This window comes from Carcharodon carcharias, chromosome 21 (genome assembly GCF_017639515.1).
Source record: "Carcharodon carcharias isolate sCarCar2 chromosome 21, sCarCar2.pri, whole genome shotgun sequence".
NCBI lineage: Eukaryota > Metazoa > Chordata > Chondrichthyes > Lamniformes > Lamnidae > Carcharodon > Carcharodon carcharias.
In genome coordinates this window covers 21,055,252-21,072,881 of record NC_054487.1, presented here as the reverse complement: position 1 = coordinate 21,072,881, position 17,630 = coordinate 21,055,252, and the positions used below count along the sequence as shown (strand labels likewise).

Here is a 17,630-nt window from a genome sequence, read left to right as displayed (position 1 = left end):
TCTTGGACACAATCAGATTTGGAAACAGGAATCAAAGCAGAGAGAGGCTGAGGAGACAAAACCAGCCAAGAGCAGAGTCAAAGAGCTGGGAGGGAAAAAAGGAACATTGTTTGTTGCAAAAGAGAATGAAGGAATCAGAGAATAAAGTTGTATTTAATTCTACATCTTTTTTTCCTCCTGCTGAAACAGATCAGAAAAAAATTTACACGGCTGGTGAAAGATTGGCAGGACTGCCTGGCACACGGAGTTGTATCCACTCAGGATGAAGGCTAGGATCTTGCATGCTGGCCAGCGACATGATCTACTCCGGGGCGAGTCCACGAATGTCCCGGTGGACCAGTCTAATGTGGTCCGGGTGTTCATCAGCTCCACTTTCACAGGTCAGCACAAAACTCTGGCTCCTCTTGACTTGCTTTAAAAGAAGCTGAGGTTAGAGGTCTATCGGGGGTGATGCTGAGCCATGGAGACCGCGGGTTACCAAGGTCTGATGTCTGCTCTGCACCAAGTTAGCTAAACTCCATCACAGTCAAAGGCGGAATGAACATCTCTCCCCATCATTTTACAGTGACATTACTGGGAAATGTGTGGCTGCCAGCTAAAACCAGGATAATGATCAGCTGTGCTGTCCCCCTGGAAGAATAGCCTCCTGTTACTCACTGTATAGGTTACAGAGTGTAAAGTAACAGAGCCAACCCCAGGTGGAGAGAAAATTGTTAGAGATACATCCTGCAAACACTTAAACAATATTAATTTTGTGTTTAGCCATTTTGTTCAGTGAGAACTGTAAAATTGCCTGGCACACCTCCCATCCCATTCTTCCAGGTACAGGGAGTTGATGTGGTGGAGGCGGGGGGGGAGGGTGTTGGGCAACAACAGGGGCCTATCAACCAGCTGCAGTGGGAAAAGTGTGACAAGAAGCAAATGGGAAATTGCAGGAAATGCAGCCAGACTTGGTGGCTGTAAGTGCAATGCGAACAGAGGGCTAGAATCTGACAGTCAGGAGCAGGCAGGAATCTAACGCAATTACCTGCTGAGGTTCCAGCCCATGGCTCCAAGCTACTTCCTTCACCTGCCCTGCCAGCTGTTTGCTATTTGTTCCAGTACACAGCACATTCTTTACCTTCTTTTCACAGCCAGACATGATTCTCCCCTCACTGAGTGTCTTCACATATCCACTACTGACAAGGGCAGCAGCCAAGTGCCTCTTTCCCCAGCTTCGGTGACCCAGAAACATCATGGTTAATTGTAACAGACCCATCCAACCCTGGGTGAGATCAACTGACCTCAGCACAGAACCTGGCATTCTTCTGGTCTCCGCTGACCTTTTCAGAACTCAGCATTGGAGCCATCCTGTTCGATTCCCATCAGGGACTCCACCTATAGCTTAATGCTGATCAGCCATGCCCTGATATCAGTGATTTCACCTTTAAATTAGAAAGTTTTGTGTTCAAGGTCCCACTCCCGAGCACGTAATTTAGGTTGGCACTTCAGTACAGCACTGAGGGAGTGCTGCATTGTCAGAGATGATGTCTTTCAGGTGAGACATTAAACTGAGGGTCCCTGGCTGCCCTCACTGATGTATATAAAAGATCCCACAGCACAATTCAAAGTTCTCTTGGTGTCCTGATCAACCTTTATCCAATATCACTAAAATGGATGCAAACTGGCAGCCATGTTTCCCTCATTCGATAAACAGCTACAATTTAAAATGAATTTGTTGGCTGTAAAACACCTTGGAATGTCCTGAATTCGGGAAAGAAAGACTTTGTTTCCTGCAAGCTCTTTTGATCTGCAATTTTCCTACCAAACCCCTCTGTCTAGTTTTAAACCTCCCGGCCCCCTAAATGCATGAGATAGGTTTTCTTAGAGCTGAATTTTCTGGCTGGCAGGGAGGTAGAGTGGGATCGGGCATGGGTGGGCACGGACCCGATCGCCAATTAAGGCCCTCCCAGCATGAAGCACGGCTCCTGAAGTCAGCGGGAGTGGGCGGGCGGCCTGCAATGACCACCGGGTCCAACGGAGACCCGGGCGGCCTGTTTTAAAAAGCTGCTGCAGCCTTTCCAAAGGCTGGGAATCGTGGCCAGTGGAAGGGCTCCCCAGAGGGTTGCTGGTGAGCAGGCCAGGCAGGAGGGTAGGTCAGGGGGTCCAATGTGCCCCTCGCTTCTCAGACGATTGCCTTGCTGCCCTCCTCGAGGAGGTGGCTGCACAGCGGGAGGTCCTCGTGCCCCAAGACGGGAGGAGGAAGCCCCCCCCCCCAACATGACCAAACCTGCCTGGGAGGAGGTGGTGGAGGTGGTGAGCTCCCACGATGTGGTGCAACACACCTGGATCCAGTGCTGCAAGCGTTTCAATGGCCTGTTGCACTCGAGAATGTTGAGGACCATGTTGGCATTGATCATGTAACCCAGCAGGTCAGTTTACTCCCCCCTGGCTGCCCCCCTACCCCCAACTCTGAGTGTGGTGACTGCATCGAATCATTGATGACACGTGTCCTTCGCGGGGTGGGCCAGCTGATATTGCCCATGCCAAGGTCACCCTGAGAGGGTGATGATGAGATGGGTTCTGCCCCCGCAGCATGTGATACAGTGACACCCACGTTACTGGGGGCAACCTGAAGGAGCTGCACCGGGCGCAGTGCTGGAACTGCAGGGCATGTCAAAGTCAGGGTGCTGACGTGCTGGGAGGGGAGCTTTAAGGTGGTGGGGAACTGATCCATCTGCTGCCCTCTGTGTTCCACAGGCTTGCGCCTCCTTGCTATGGAAGGTTATACCTTGTGGTGCCTAATGTGATATAGGCAGCATTTGGCCAAGACGAGGGGGCGGGGGTGTGGGGGGAAGCGGTATGGGGAGCAGGCCCAGCATCTTTGTGTTAGTGTTCGGCAGCAGCGGGGTGAGGAGGCACTGGAGCCCTGATATGTCCCACTCTGGTTGGGGTGGGCCGTCCGCAAAGAGAGTCCAGGTACAATTTGCACATATCAATGCTCGACTCTCTTTTTCAGGGGAAGAATGCTCAAAATGCAGCTGAGCGTGTGAGGGAACATCTGGGGGAGATACATGAGGCTGTGCTGGCTTGGTGTCCGTGGTGGAGGAGTCTACGTGGACGATCGCCGAAGCAATGAGCCTCATGTCCAAGCGCCAAGCGTCCTCCATGGAGAGAGTGGTGACTCTCGGAGAACCTCCTCCAGGAGAACAGTCAGGACTTCCTGGGGATGCGCTCTGACCAACAAGCCCTCACATCGGCATTGACCTCAGCTGGTCAATGCCAGTGTGGGAGATGGTGTGGGCACCAAGTTTGCCAGCTCGGTGCCCATCCGTCCACAATGAGCAGGGAGGTCCTTAGCTACCTCACGTCGGCACAGCAGCTGCCTGTCATCTCTGCGGGCACCTCTCAGGGCGCTCTGGATGAGGACAGGAGCTCCTCCACCCCTTTTTCATTGACTATAGCATCTGGTGAGGCTGCGGTCACTGGGGAGATGCCAGCTGTGGAACTGGCAGATCCCTCCCAGGTGGGGCCAGCACAGGCTCCACGGGCTAGAGGACGATTGCCAAGGTCACCAAGGCCAACAGGACAGCAGAGTCAGCAGCTGTCTCAGAGTCCACTCCCAGCGATGGGGCAGCACCAAGACGTAGCACCCAGAAATGTAAACATAAGGCACCTTAGACACACCACGGGTTTATCACTGATGCTTTTATGTTGGCCCGAGATGAGGTCTTTATGTTTTGCTTTGATTTTGAACACCATGGTCATTTTGTTTCCTATAGTTTCTTTGCCAGTGATTTTAAATTCAGGCATGTCACCATGGCTGAGGGAGCCTCTTTTCTCCTGCAGGTGGATGGTTATCCATGATGTTATGAGTGCTTTGTGAGACATTCAGCTTTACTAACAAGGCTCTTAGTTACTGTTGCTAACCTGGCAGATTTTACACTTAGGTATCGAGTATGGAGCCTACAGCCCAGGCTTGTCTTGGAGGCCCAGCTATGGTGGGCTAGCTGCAGGTTCGTTGGATTAAAGCCTCCCGGGTGTCTCTACCTCCCTGTAGTATGCCCAGGTCAGCGTCTACTCTACACATTTCCTTGTGCATGCTCCTCCTTGGACTCACTGCTGGACTCATCCTGTGCAGCCGCAGTCACTGCATCTACATTTTCATCGTCCGCTGCATCCCTCCAGTGCAAGATTGTGGAGAGTGCAGCATGCAGCCACTATCACAGAGACACTATCTAGGGGGTACTGGAGTGCGCCCCCTGAGCAGTCCAGGCATCAGAAGTGCATTTTGAGAAGACCGATGGTTCTCTCCAACACAGCCCTTGTGGAGCTGTGGCTCCTATTGTACCGCAGCTCATCCTCTGTTCTTGGAAGGTGGAGAGGTGTCATGAGCCACCTTCTGAGGGGATAGCCCTTGTCACCCAGCAGCCATCCATCCAGCCGGGCTGGAGCACTGAAGAGCCCCGGCACCTGGGAGTGTCTGAGGATGTAGGTGTCGTGGGAGCTGCCTGGATACCTTGCACAGACTTGTAGAATCAACATCCTGTGATCACACACTATCTGCACGTTCATGGAGTGGGAGCCCTTCCTGTTGATGAAGGCACCGGGCTCACCTGCTGGTGCCTTGATGGCCACATGTGTACAGTCTATAGCACCCTGGACACGGGGGAAGCCAGCAATGGCCGCGAAGCCTCTGGCTCACTGTGTCTGGCTGGCCTTGTCCCAATGGAAGTGGATGAAGGTCAATGCACACCTGAACAGAACGTCTGTAACCTGCTTGACACAAGTGTGGACAGCTGATTGGGAGACACCACAAAGATCACCCACCGAGCCCTGGAAGGAGCCAGAGGCGTAGAAGTTGAGGGCAACTGTGACCTTTAGAGCCACTGGCATGGGGTGTCCACCCACACAGTTAGTAGAGATCTCAGGGCCTATCATCCGGCAGATAGAGTTCTCCCTTGAGAGATGAAGCCTCCTTCGGCACTGCACTTCAGTCATATTGAGGTAGCTGCTTCACCGCTTGTATACCCTGGCAGCAGGATAGTGGCGTCTTCTGCAGCCCCTTCTGCCTTAGTCTACATCTTGGCCCTGTGCCCCTTGTGCCTGTGCCTCTCCTCCCAAAGGTGGCTCCCCTGGAGGCTGAATGTGCACTCCTGGCCTCCTCCCACTTCTAGCCCTCCCTTCCTCCTCAGAGGAGCTGCCTCCAGTGGAGAGTTCAGGTCCCATTCCCAGGCTATGAGAAGGCTTCCAGAAACCTGCAGGCCCAAAAAAGATTCCCCATTGCAGAGTGCTGACCTGAAGGCTCAGAGTCCAGACCAAGCAGCTGCAATGCATTTTGAAGTATTGCAAATCACACAGGCAAGTATCAGTAACTTTGAGAAACCATTATTTGACAGAGCACACTCGTGACACCACTGAGCCCTCTTACCCCACCTGTGGATGAGGTTTTCACACACACACACACCTATACACACACACACAAACACACACACACCTATACACACACTTATACACATACACACAAACACACACACACCTATACACACACACACACAAACACACACACACCTATACACATACACAAAAACACACACACACCTATACACACACACATACAAACACACACACACCTATACACACACCTATACACATACACACAAACACACACACACCTATACACATACACACAAACACACACACACCTATACACACACACACAAACACACACACACACAAACACACACACACCTATACACACACCTATACACATACACACAAACACACACACACCTATACACATACACACAAACACACACACACCTATACACACACACACACAAACACACACACACCTATACACACACACAAAAACACACACACACCTATACACACACACACACAAACACACACACACCTATACACATACACACAAACACACACACACCTATACACACACACACAAACACACACACACCTATACACACACACAAAAACACACACACACCTATACACATACACACAAACACACACACACCTATACACATACACACACAAACACACACACACATATACACACACACAAAAACACACACACACACAAACACACCTATACACACACACAAACACACACACACTTATACACACACACACAAAACACACACACACCTATACACACACCTATACACATACACACAAACACACACACACCTATACACACACACACAGACACACACACTCACACACACACGTGCGCACACACACAAAACTAACTTTTGAAAATGAATTAATGACGGTTAGCTGTTACCTGTGGCCTGCCCTCCAGTCTCAGCCTCCCGCTGTTCTGCACCACCATGTTCCCTTGGCGACACTCACTACATTCCTGCTCTCCATTCACATACCCCTCGTGAGACCTCAACACCCACATCAACATCCACATCACTGCGACATCAACCAGGAGTTTTCTGACTGGTTGAAAATGTTGAACCAGCATTTTTGATTAACTGGCATCACCCATTCCCTGTGCTTGCTGAATGGACAAACAACATTTAAATGATAAAAAATGATAAATTAACTTTTTTGCATTCATATTACATGAGGGCACAACTGCTAGAAATTTGGACTTTGGGGGAGACATTGATGTGCTAAGCAAGGGTGAAATTTGCAATCTTTATAATCCAAGTGGGACCTTCATATATCCAATTGACAAACACCTGTATTATCAGTGAGTAGGTCAGATTAGAGCTCATGTCTGGTCGTTTTAAACCAATGTTTTGAGGTAACTCAAATTGCTCCAGCGACAATCTCTCGCACATTTTCATTTCCATTACAACGCTAATGGAATTGTGTTGCTAAACACATCAATCCCTCAAGGTGTCCCAATCATTGCTGTTAAATGTGAAAATGGCTATTACATCTGTAATATCTGAAACTGCCCCAATACATTCACTTGTGATTTTTCTTTTCTACAATCTCAGCCAATAGAACATTATCTGGCTGTGCGCTGCCGTTTCAAAATATTTACAAACCTAAAAATCAATTTCGCGGACTGTGAAGAATTTCAAATTGTAATTGGAAGTCATTGATTTTGTGGTTTCAAACACAAACAATTATTTTCCTTAATCCTAGTAAAAAATCCGGCTTTCTCCTTTTCATATTTATATCTTAACCTCACTAATACCTCATTGTGCCAGGGTTCCCAAACCCCTTTGTGATCACACTGAACAACAGTTATTCTAGTACAAGTAATAAGTTGAAAAAAGACCTTGAAATATTTGTAAATTCCAAAGCACTTCCACCTGATACAATTGCTGGTGAGGAAATCATGATAACAAAGAGTCTTGAAACTAGGATATCATAAAGAAGAATGTGGATATATACTGGTGGCTAGGTACACCACAAATTTTAATATAGTGGTTGAGCTAGATTATGGCAGATTTTATCGCCATTTAATAGGAGGTCTCAGAATTCTGGCCTGAGGACATCCCCAGGAAGTCCTGTTTGATCTCCTAGAGGAGCCTCTCCACGAGAGTCCCCACTCTCTCCATGGAGGACACATGGTGCTTGGCCATGAGGCTCATTGCATCGGCGATTGTCCTCGTGGACTCCTTCACCACAGGGACCAAGCCAAGCGTAGCCTCATGTATCTCCCCCAGATGTTCCCTCACACCCGGCCGCATTTCCTGCGTTTGCTGCGTCACGGACGACTCCAGAGGCTCATCATCAGGCACTGACTGAGCACGTGCCTGGTCCCCTGCAGTCCTCCATCTGCTGGCACCATGGGCACTCTCTGTCTCTGCCAGCTCCTCCAGCGACTGTGAAGTGCCCTCACCGCTGTGCCCTGGGACACTAGCCAATGTTCTAATTCCCACCGAGGTGTTCGTATCTGTGCTGGTGTCTGCCTGGCAGAGATGATGTGACACTGGTGAGACTTCAGGGCCCTCAGGTGTGAGAGGGGGCCTCTGCTGCTCCTCCTCCTGGCCCTGCTCCACTGATGCTGAAAGGAAGAACAAGGACATTGGATCAGTTAACGTGGAGACAATGTCAATGTGGATCCCTGTCCCCCAGATCGTTATGCGCTCATCCTTCCATAAGCAATGGTCAAGCCATGGTGCAAACTTCAATCACTGAACATTCAGCACTGCCATGGCTGTTGGGAGAACAATGGTGACCTCAGTGCTGGGCAAACATACCTGCCCGTGGCACCCCAGCCTCACCGACACTGGTGGACCTGGGCACATGGCGCCTCCAAATTTAGGACCTCCTGCTCGAAGCGACTAAGCATCGCCACCTGGGCCATCCCTCCACCAGTCCTCACCTGCTCAGCAGCATTATGAGTATTCTTCTCCTGAAAAGATTAGTGCTACTTGTACATGGACTCTCTTCGCTGCTGTCCCACCCCAACCAGAGTGGGACATATCAGAGCTCCAGTGCCTCCTCACCTCCCTGCTGCCGAACACTCACGCAAAGGGTGCTAGGCCTGTACCCCCACCTGCACGCCCCCCCAACCCCCACCCCCCCATCTTGGCCAAATGCTGCCCACATCACATTTGGCACCACACGGTCTAACCTTCCATAACAAGGAGGCGCAAGCATGTGGAGTGCAGAGGGCAGCAGATGGATCGGTGCCTTGCCTCCTCCCAGTCAGTCAGTCACCCTGACTTTGATATGCCCTGCAGTTCCAGCACTGCGCCTGGGTGTAGATCTTCCAGGTTGCCCCAAAACACTGGATGTAGGTGTGCCGCATCACACTGTGGGAGCTCACCACCTCCGCCATCTCGTCCCAGGCAGGTTTGGTCATGTTGGGGGGGGAGTGCTTCCTCCTCCCATCATGGGGAACGAGGACCTCCCGCTGTGCTGCCACCTCCTCGAGGAGGGCAGCAAGGCAATCGTCTGAGAAACGAGGGGCACATTGCCCCCCCCCCCCTGCCCTACCCTCCCGTCTGGGCTGCTCACCAGCAGCGCTCTGGGGAGTCCTTCCACTGGCCACGATTCACAGCCCTCGGGAGCCCGATTCATGCTCGGCGGGCCGGAATTGGTCTGCCCGCAGACCCGATCACGGGCTGTGATTGAGTCCAAGACCGCCCACCTCCATACCCGCTCCTGCTCTGCCCCCCACCGCCAGGCAGAAAGTTCTGCCCATGGTATTTTTCTTCTCCCATTTAAAATTCCTCTGTTCTCATTGGATTTTTCTAACTTTCCATCAAGCCCCTGAGGCATGCAGACCAAGTGCCCCAGCCTTGTGGAGGTGGACACAGGTCTAGGGTCAGAAGCATTGGCCAGGGTCCAAATGGAGCTCATCATTTTCCTTAGATTGGTAGCAGTTCTCACTCTGCGCAGCATCAGAATTCCCACAATAACCAGCTCTTCCCAACTTTTTCAGATATGAGCGTGGAACGTGATGCTCTCCTAGACAACGCCTATCCAGAGATACAGGCTTTCTGTCAGAAATTGGGCCTGGTCTTTGAGGTGAGTCAGATCATCGGTCAGCTCAGGGGCAATATATCACTGGGTCAGTACTCTTTCTTCATTGAAATTATGGTGGTAATTTAACTATTCCATGGCAGGGGTATAGATACAGAGGGATTGTGAGAGAGAGGGACTGTGACAGAGAGGGAGTGTAACAGGAAATGTGACACAGAGGGAGGGTGACACAGAGGTATGGTGATAGAGGCGGAGTGTGACAGAGGGGGAGTGTAACAGGAAATGTGACACAGAGGGAGGGTGACAGGGAGGGAGTGTGACAGGGTGGGAGTGTGACAGAGGGGGAGTGCAACAGAGGGGGAGTGTAACAGGAAATGTAACACAGAGGGAGTGTGACAGAGGGGGAGTGTGACAGAGAGGGAGTGCAACAGAGGGGGAGTGTAACAGGAAATGTAACACAGAGGGAGTGTGACAGAGGGGGAGTGTGACAGAGAGGGAGTGCAACAGAGGGGGAGTGTAACAGGAAATGTAACACAGAGGGAGTGTGACAGAGGGGGAGTGCAACAGGAAATGTGACACAGAGGGAGGTTGACAGGGAGGGGGTGTGACAGAGGGGGAGTGTAACAGGAAATGTGACACAGAGGGAGGGTGACAGGGAGGGAGTGTGACAGGGAGGGAGTGTGACAGAGAGGGAGTGCAACAGAGGGGGAGTGTAACAGGAAATGTAACACAGAGGGAGTGTGACAGAGGGGGAGTGCAACAGGAAATGTGACACAGAGGGAGGTTGACAGGGAGGGGGTGTGACAGAGAGGGAGTGTGACAGAGAGGGAGTGTGACAGGGAGGGAGTGTGACAGAGAGGGAGTGTGAGGTCAGTAAGGGACGGGCGAGGGACAGGCAACTACGCTGGAGTGAGATGGAGACTGAGTGAGCAGCGAATTAGGTTCAAGTGGTAAGTTCTGGTAAGTCCTTTTCAGGCACTAGTTAGAAATGACCTTGGTTCAGGAGTTAAGGATATAGAATCAATTTAGGTAGAGATGAGGAATAGTAGGGGAAAGAAGTCACTCATGGAAATGGTCTACAGGCCCCCTAACAGTAACCGTAGTGTAGGACAAAGTATACAAGGAGTATTGAGTGCTTGTGATAAAGCGACAGCAATAATCATGGGTGATTTTAATCTACACTTAAACAGGAAGAATCAGATTGGCAGTAGTAGCCTGGATGAGGAGTTCATAGAATGCTTTTGAGATGGTTCCTTAGAGCAGCACATTTTGGAACCAAGCAGAGAGCAGGTTAAATTAGACTTGTTATTGCGTAATGTGACAGGATTAATGAATGACCTCAGAATGAAGGCACCCCTCTAGGTAGCAGTGACCACAATATGATTGAATTTTACATCCAGTTTGAAAGGCGGAAGAGTGGGTCTAAGACTAGTGTTTTAAACTTAAATAAGGGCAGCTATGTGGGCATGAAAACTGAGCTAGATGAAGTGAACTGGGATACTAGGCTAGAGGATAAATCAATAAAGAAGCAGTGGCAGACATTTAAGGGGATATTTCAAAATACTCAGAATAAGTATATTCTTACCAAAAAGAAAAAATTCTAAAGGGAGAAACCACCATCTGCGGTTAATATAAGATGTTAAGGCAAGCATCAAACTTAAGGAAAAAGCGTACAACTCCGCAAAGATGAGTGGCAGGTCAGGTGATTGGACAGAATATAAAGAATGGCAGAGAACGACTGAAAGGTTAATCAGGAGAAAGAAATTAGAGTCTGAGAAGAAGCTAGCTACAAATGTAAAAATAGACAGCAAGAGTTTCTACGGGTATTTAAAAAGAAAAAGAGTAAATAAAGTGAGTGTTCGTCCTCTAGAATGAGAATGGGGAGTTAATGAAAATCTGGCAGATGGAGCATAATGTGGGAAAATGTGAAGTTGTTCACTTTGGGGAAGAATAAAAAACCAGAGTATTACTTAAATGGAGAATGGCTGCAGAATCCCAAGGTGCAAAGGGATCAAGATGTTCCAGTGCATGAGTCACAAAAAGTTAGTCTGCAAGGTACTGCAAGGAATTAAGAAGCCTAATGGAATGCTATCCTTTACTGTGAGAGGAATTGAACATAAATGTTAAGGATGTTATGCTTCAGTTATCCAGGGTATTGGAAAGAGAATATCTCGAATATTGTGAGCAGTTTTGGTCTCCTCATTTAAGGAAGGATGTAAATGCATTGTTGGCGGTGCAGAGGAGGTTTACTAGATTGAAGAAGGCAATGAGGAAGAAGAATCAAACAGACTCGAAACGTTAACTCTGTCTCTCTCTCCACAGATGCTGTTAGACCTGCTGAGTTTTCCCAGCATTTTCTGTTTTTGTTTCAGATTTCCAGCATCTGTAGAATTTTGTTTTTACTAGATTGATACCTGGAATGAGTGGGTTGTCTTGTGAGGAAAGGTTAGACAGACTGAGCTTCTTTCAACTGGAGTTTAGAAGAGTGAGAAGTGACTTGATTGAAGTATATAAGATCCTGAACGATATTGACAAGGTAGGCCTGGAAAGGATGTTTCCTCTTGTGTGGGTGAGTCCAGAACTAGGGGGCACTGTTTTAAAATTAGGGGTCACCCTTTTAGGACAGAGATGAGGAGAATTTTTTTTCTCTCTGACGGTTGTGCGACATTGGAACTCTCTGCCTCAGAAGGTGGTGGAGGCGGGGCCATTGAATATTTTTAAGTCAGAGATAGATAGTTTCTTGTTAGGCAACGAATCAAAGGTTATCAGGGATAGATGGGAATGTGGAGTTCAAAACACAAACAGGACCATGATCTTATTGAATCACAGAGCAAGCTCGAGGGGCCAAATGGCCTACTTCTGCTCCTATTTCATATGTTTGTATGTAACAGAGAGGAAATGTGACATAGAGGGAGTGTGATTAGGAGGCAGTGTAAGAGAGAGGCAACTTAAGAGAGAGGGAGTGTGACAGAGAGGAAGTGTGACAAAGAGGGAGTGTGACACAGAGGGAATGTGATTGAGAGGGAGTGTGACACAGAGGGAGTGTGACACAGAGGGAGTATGACAGGGAGGGATTGTAATGTGGAGGGAGTGTGACAGGGGGTGGTAGTATAGTGCGGAGCCAAGCAGAGGTGTGCTAGACATGGTGGGTATTGAGTGGGTTGTTAAATATTTGGTTGAATATTCGGGGTAGGTGTAAGTTCAGCTGACCAAGAGGTTCCCATCACTTACTGGTTTTAGGGTAACTTGTGGAGGGGTGGGGTGGAGTGGGGGCTTGGGGAAGCACTCACACCTGCTCCTCATTGCCCTCAAGCAGTGCTGGAAAAGTACTCAGGGAAATGAAATGGGAATAAAATTCTCTAACTTTGGTCAGTTTAAAATCAGTGAAATTCAATTTTAAAGGACCACATCTGCCTCTGAAGTACGTACATTGCTGCAATAACTGGTGTCCTGTCTGCATTGGTTAGGTCTGATTTCTAAATTTACCTTTGTTAGACCTGAAAGTGGGCTTGTTGGAGCCAGGTTCCAAATGCTATCCAAAAAATTAATGATTTTAATGACGCACCCATTCTTGGGGATTGAAATTTCATCCCCTAATGCAGGAACACAAGCTAACTTTGTCTACCAACCACCTTCAGGTAGTTGACATGCGTTGGGGAGTACCAGATGCATTGACCACTGATCACATGAGCACAGAACTGTGCCTGAGAGAGATTGAATCTTGCCAAAAGATGTCAATAGGGCCCACCTTTATTGTAAGTTATCCTTTTTCCCTTTATTTTTCATTGTTCTTCTCTCCTGCCCTAAGTTTATTTTTCTGACTGATCACACTCAGTATGGTCCTTCACCTATGTAGTAATCGCAATGCTTATCTGAAACCGGCAGGCTCTCGTTGGCAATCGCTATGGTTATCGACCCATCCCCCGTATAATCGAAGAAAAGGAATTCGAGGAACTGCTGTTGAAGCACTCTTCAGATCCCAGATCCTCTAAACTGCTTCTGGATTGGTTCTGGAAAGACGAGAATGCCATTCCTCCTGTCTATATCCTTCAACCTATCACCATGCACCTGCCATATTACAGTGATGTAAGGCCAGAGAAGCGGGAGGAACACCAGAAGGCGTTGCAGTCCTGGTCGGAGCTGCAGCAACAGATTGCTGACTTACTTCGAACAGCGGCTACACAGGCGGAGGAGGAGGGCCGAATAAAGAAAGGGGCAAAACACAAGTACTTCAAATCAGGTATGCTCCACAGGACTCTGGGCTGCTACCCCATGGCCTCCAGGTGAAAGGCATTCATCCCCTCTGTAACACTAGATTGTGCTGAGTTAACTGATCCCGGGCAGCAAAGTCCTTTTCCTTAAAAAGAGCTAGAGAGAATGTCAGAGTTAAATATTATCCATTCTTGGAATGTGAGCTTTGCTGGCAAAGCCGACACTTATTACCCATTCCTAATTGCCTTTGAAGCTGAGTGACTTGCCAGGTCATTTCAAGGGGCAGTTAAGAATCAACCACATTTCTGTGGGCTTAGAGTCACTTAGGCCACTCCAAATGGGTTTTTATAACAATCCTGTAGCTCATGATAATTTTTGGTGAGACTAGTATTCCATTCCCAGTTTATTAATTGAACTTAAATTGCCCCCAAAGGCATGGTGGGATTTGAGCTCATATCTCTAGATTATGCACTCAGTAGCAATAACTTTATGCCACCGTCCCCCTAATATGTCATCCCTCAATACCTGCATCATTGGCTGAGATCAGGCATAACCTATTTGATTGAGGAACTGCTGAGAAAAGGGACATGTTGAAGCATTTTGTCTTGCACTCATCAGGACATTTCACAAGAATACCTATATACGGGGAAAACAACAATTTATACTATATGAGAAGAGAGTGCTGACTGATTGGCAAGTAGGCTCTGATTGATAGAGGCATTGCCATAGACATTGCACCAGTTGATGGTGACTGACAGTTAACTGCCAGCATTGTTTGAAATTTAAACTAGACAGCTTGACCCTGATTGGTCAAGACATTGCCCTGAGGAATGAGTCAGCAAATGACTGTCACTTATTTTGTTTAGCTGAAACTGGTGCAATGTTTGTGCATGTACACGTCTCCGTGGCAATGCCTCTACCAACCAGATTCCACTTGCCAACCAATCAGCACTCTCTTCCCATACAGTATAAATTGTTGTTTTCCCGCTGTACTGGTATTCGTGTGAAGTGTCCTGATGAGCGCAAGACAAAAAGCTTCACCATGTCCCCTTTTCAGCAATACTCAAGTGCTGTACCACCAAACGACAATTTGAATGAGGAATCCTCATATAAATTCAAGCAAATGAACTTACCTTGACCTCTTCTGGCCACTCTACTCCCTCTCTACAGATTGGTGGGTTTAATGACTCAGGGATATAGTGAGGAAGTCGCAGCAGGGGCCTATGTGGCTATGACAATAGATCTAAAGTGAGTTCCTGCCTGCCTGATATGTACTGATCTCCTATACAGCTTTTCTGGGAAGTAAAAATGGCATTAGGTGGGAATGCTTCAGGAACCTCACTCACACCACCACCCCCAACCGCCATTTTAACCATCCTCCCACCTGGTTTGTGCAGGGTGGGCTGGGTGAAATTGGGGCTTCATTTTCTCTCGTTTTCATTGATTGACTAAATGGTTGCTGATGTCCAGCATCACTCTGCCCTGGTAATGGTTACCTTGTTCTCTTGTGTTACAGTCACTGAGTTTGAGATTGACCAGGGCCTTCAGGACACAAGAGGAGGGGATGTGTACTCTTCAATCTTTATCCGAGATATCCCCAACATCCAGGGTCACTCTGAACAGCAACAATTTCACAAATTTATCGACGTTACAAATGATGGCTGCATCGACACTGAGGCTCAGGAACTTCTCACTAGCTTAAAGACCCAAATTGTCACCAAATATTCAAAGAACCTCCATGTACACCAAGTGCAATGGTCGAGCGGAGTGCTGGATGAACAAAGTGAAGCTCACAGGGAATACCTCCATAACCTGTGCCAGAACTTTGTCGAGGACATAAAGCAGCAGGTTCTCAGAAGAGTCAGGGTTCGCCATGAAGCCCAGGATGAGATGGATTGGCTGTTTGAAGAGTTGTCTCACCACATGGATCTCTGCCATAAGAAATGCAGCATCTTCTGTGGGCGAACCCAGCTCCTCACCAGCATTTGCCAAAGCATTGAATTGCAGAACAAGTGCACCCACAGGCCACTGGTTATCCATGGACCTTCAGGGACCGGGAAGACCGCAGTCATGTCAAAACTTGTTGTGGAGGTGAGGAAAAGTCTTGGTAAAGGCACTGTGGTGGTTACCAGGTTGCTGGGTACATCGCCCCAGAGCTCAGAAATTCACCCAGTGTTGAAGAGTGTCTGCTTCCAGGCGTGCTTAGCATTCAAATTAAAACCTCCTTCGGCCCACGTTGTTAACTCTTACAATGAGCTGGTCCAATTTTTCCATAGCCTTCTAAGTGCAGTGTCCAAGAAGAAAAGGGAAGCCCTTGTCCTTATCTTCGACTCCCTGGACCAATTGTCTTCCAACGATGGAGCTCATAGGCTCCACTGGCTGCCAAAGGAATGCCCCCCAAAGGTCCACATTATCATCTCAACCTTACCTGAGGAATTCAACATCTTAAACGTCCTACAAGAAGCCATACCAAGCCAAGAGTGCTACTTCAAAGTGGAGCCGCTATCCTGTGAACATGGCCAGCAGGTGATCGACATGCTATTGATGACAGTGAAGAGGAAACTCACAGGAGAACAGCAAGAGCTCATTCTAGAGGGTTTCAGGCAGTGTGGACAGCCTCTCATGCTCAAGTTGTCTTTCGATGAAGCCAAGAGATGGAGCTCATATGTGCCAGCTTCTGAGCTGTATGTCGCTAAGGGCACACGGGAGTCTGTGCGCTTCTTATACGCAAGCCTAGAAAAGAAGCATGGCAAGGTCTTGGTATCACATGCTCTGGGGTATATCGCCTGCTCGAGGTTTGTCTACTTCATTCCATTGCAAGACAAGGGTCACTAGAACCAGCTTGTTTGACTACAATGGAACTGCGACACAGCTTCCCACAATGAAATGGGAGAATCCATGAGGAACTTCCCAGTGATTCACATTCATGTAGTAGGGATCAGGTTAAAGATGCATTCTTCTTGCAGAGAACAGTTCATCTCCTCTTTGCACCTGGGCTGCGTCATACCTGGGGTAGTAAAGTGAGCTTTATTCTCCATGACCAAGGAGTGCTTCCATTCGATGGTGGTGTCCAGTTCCGTTTGGGTAGAGTTTATGAATTTTCCCCTGGCAACAAGCTGCAAACACCATCCAATTAAACTGAGAAATGGGCATGAATGTCAGCCAGTCCCACAGTGCATTCTCACCAGGATGAATGGAAAATCCTGCAGTGTCCTTCCTCTGAACCCCATTCCTGAATGGCTGAGCTACGAATAGCAATCACAGCCTTGTCTCAGTGGTAACGTTCTTACCTCTGAGATAGAGGTCGTGGGATGAAGCCCCACTCCAGAACTTGAGCACATAATCCAGGGTGACTGCTGCACTATTAGTGGTGACGTCTTTCAGTTTTGACATTCAACCGAGGCCCTCTCTACCCTCTCAGGTGGACACAAATGATCCCAAAGAACTGTTTGAGGAACAGGGGCGTTCTCCACAATGTTATTCTGAAAGAATATCTCTCAACCAACACCACCAACAGCAGATTATCTGGTCATAGTGTTACATTATCATACAGTGTTTAATACTAACAACAACAACTTGTATTCATATAGTGCCTTTAGCATAGTAAAACATCACAAGGCACTTCACAACGATCTTTAGCAAGAAAAATTTGACACCGAGCCACATAAGACAATATTGGGGCAGATGACCAAAGCTTGGCTGAAAAGAACTGTCTTGAAGGAGGAAAGTGAGATATGGAGGCAGAGAGGTTCAGGGAGGGAATTTCAGAGCTTAGGGCCCTAGCAACTAAAGGCCAAAGCACCAACGTCGGAGCAATTAAAATTAGGGATGCTCAAGAGATCAGAATTAGGGGAACATAAATATTTTGGAGGGTTGTCAGCAAGATTACTGAAATAGGGAGAAATGAACAGAAAAAAGATAAGAAATAGGAGCAGGAGTAGACCAGACACCCTATCGAACCTGCTCCGCCATTCAATACAATCATGGCTGATCTTGGGCTTCAACTCCATTTTCCT

At 48.3% G+C, this 17,630-nt stretch overlaps 1 protein-coding gene across 1 annotated transcript in view; it reads left to right on the top strand.

Annotated features, from left to right (window-relative positions):
* Nucleotides 1–262: 262 nt before the first annotated feature.
* The window catches only part of nwd1 (NACHT and WD repeat domain containing 1), an 81,796-nt gene continuing 64,428 nt past the window's right edge, over nt 263–17,630 (top strand). Inside the window, exons 1-5 of the mRNA XM_041215635.1 lie at nt 263–380; nt 9,362–9,447; nt 13,041–13,157; nt 13,288–13,642; nt 15,131–16,409. Coding sequence (XP_041071569.1) covers nt 263–380; nt 9,362–9,447; nt 13,041–13,157; nt 13,288–13,642; nt 15,131–16,409 — 1,955 coding nt within the window. The remainder of the gene's footprint in view (nt 381–9,361; nt 9,448–13,040; nt 13,158–13,287; nt 13,643–15,130; nt 16,410–17,630) is intronic.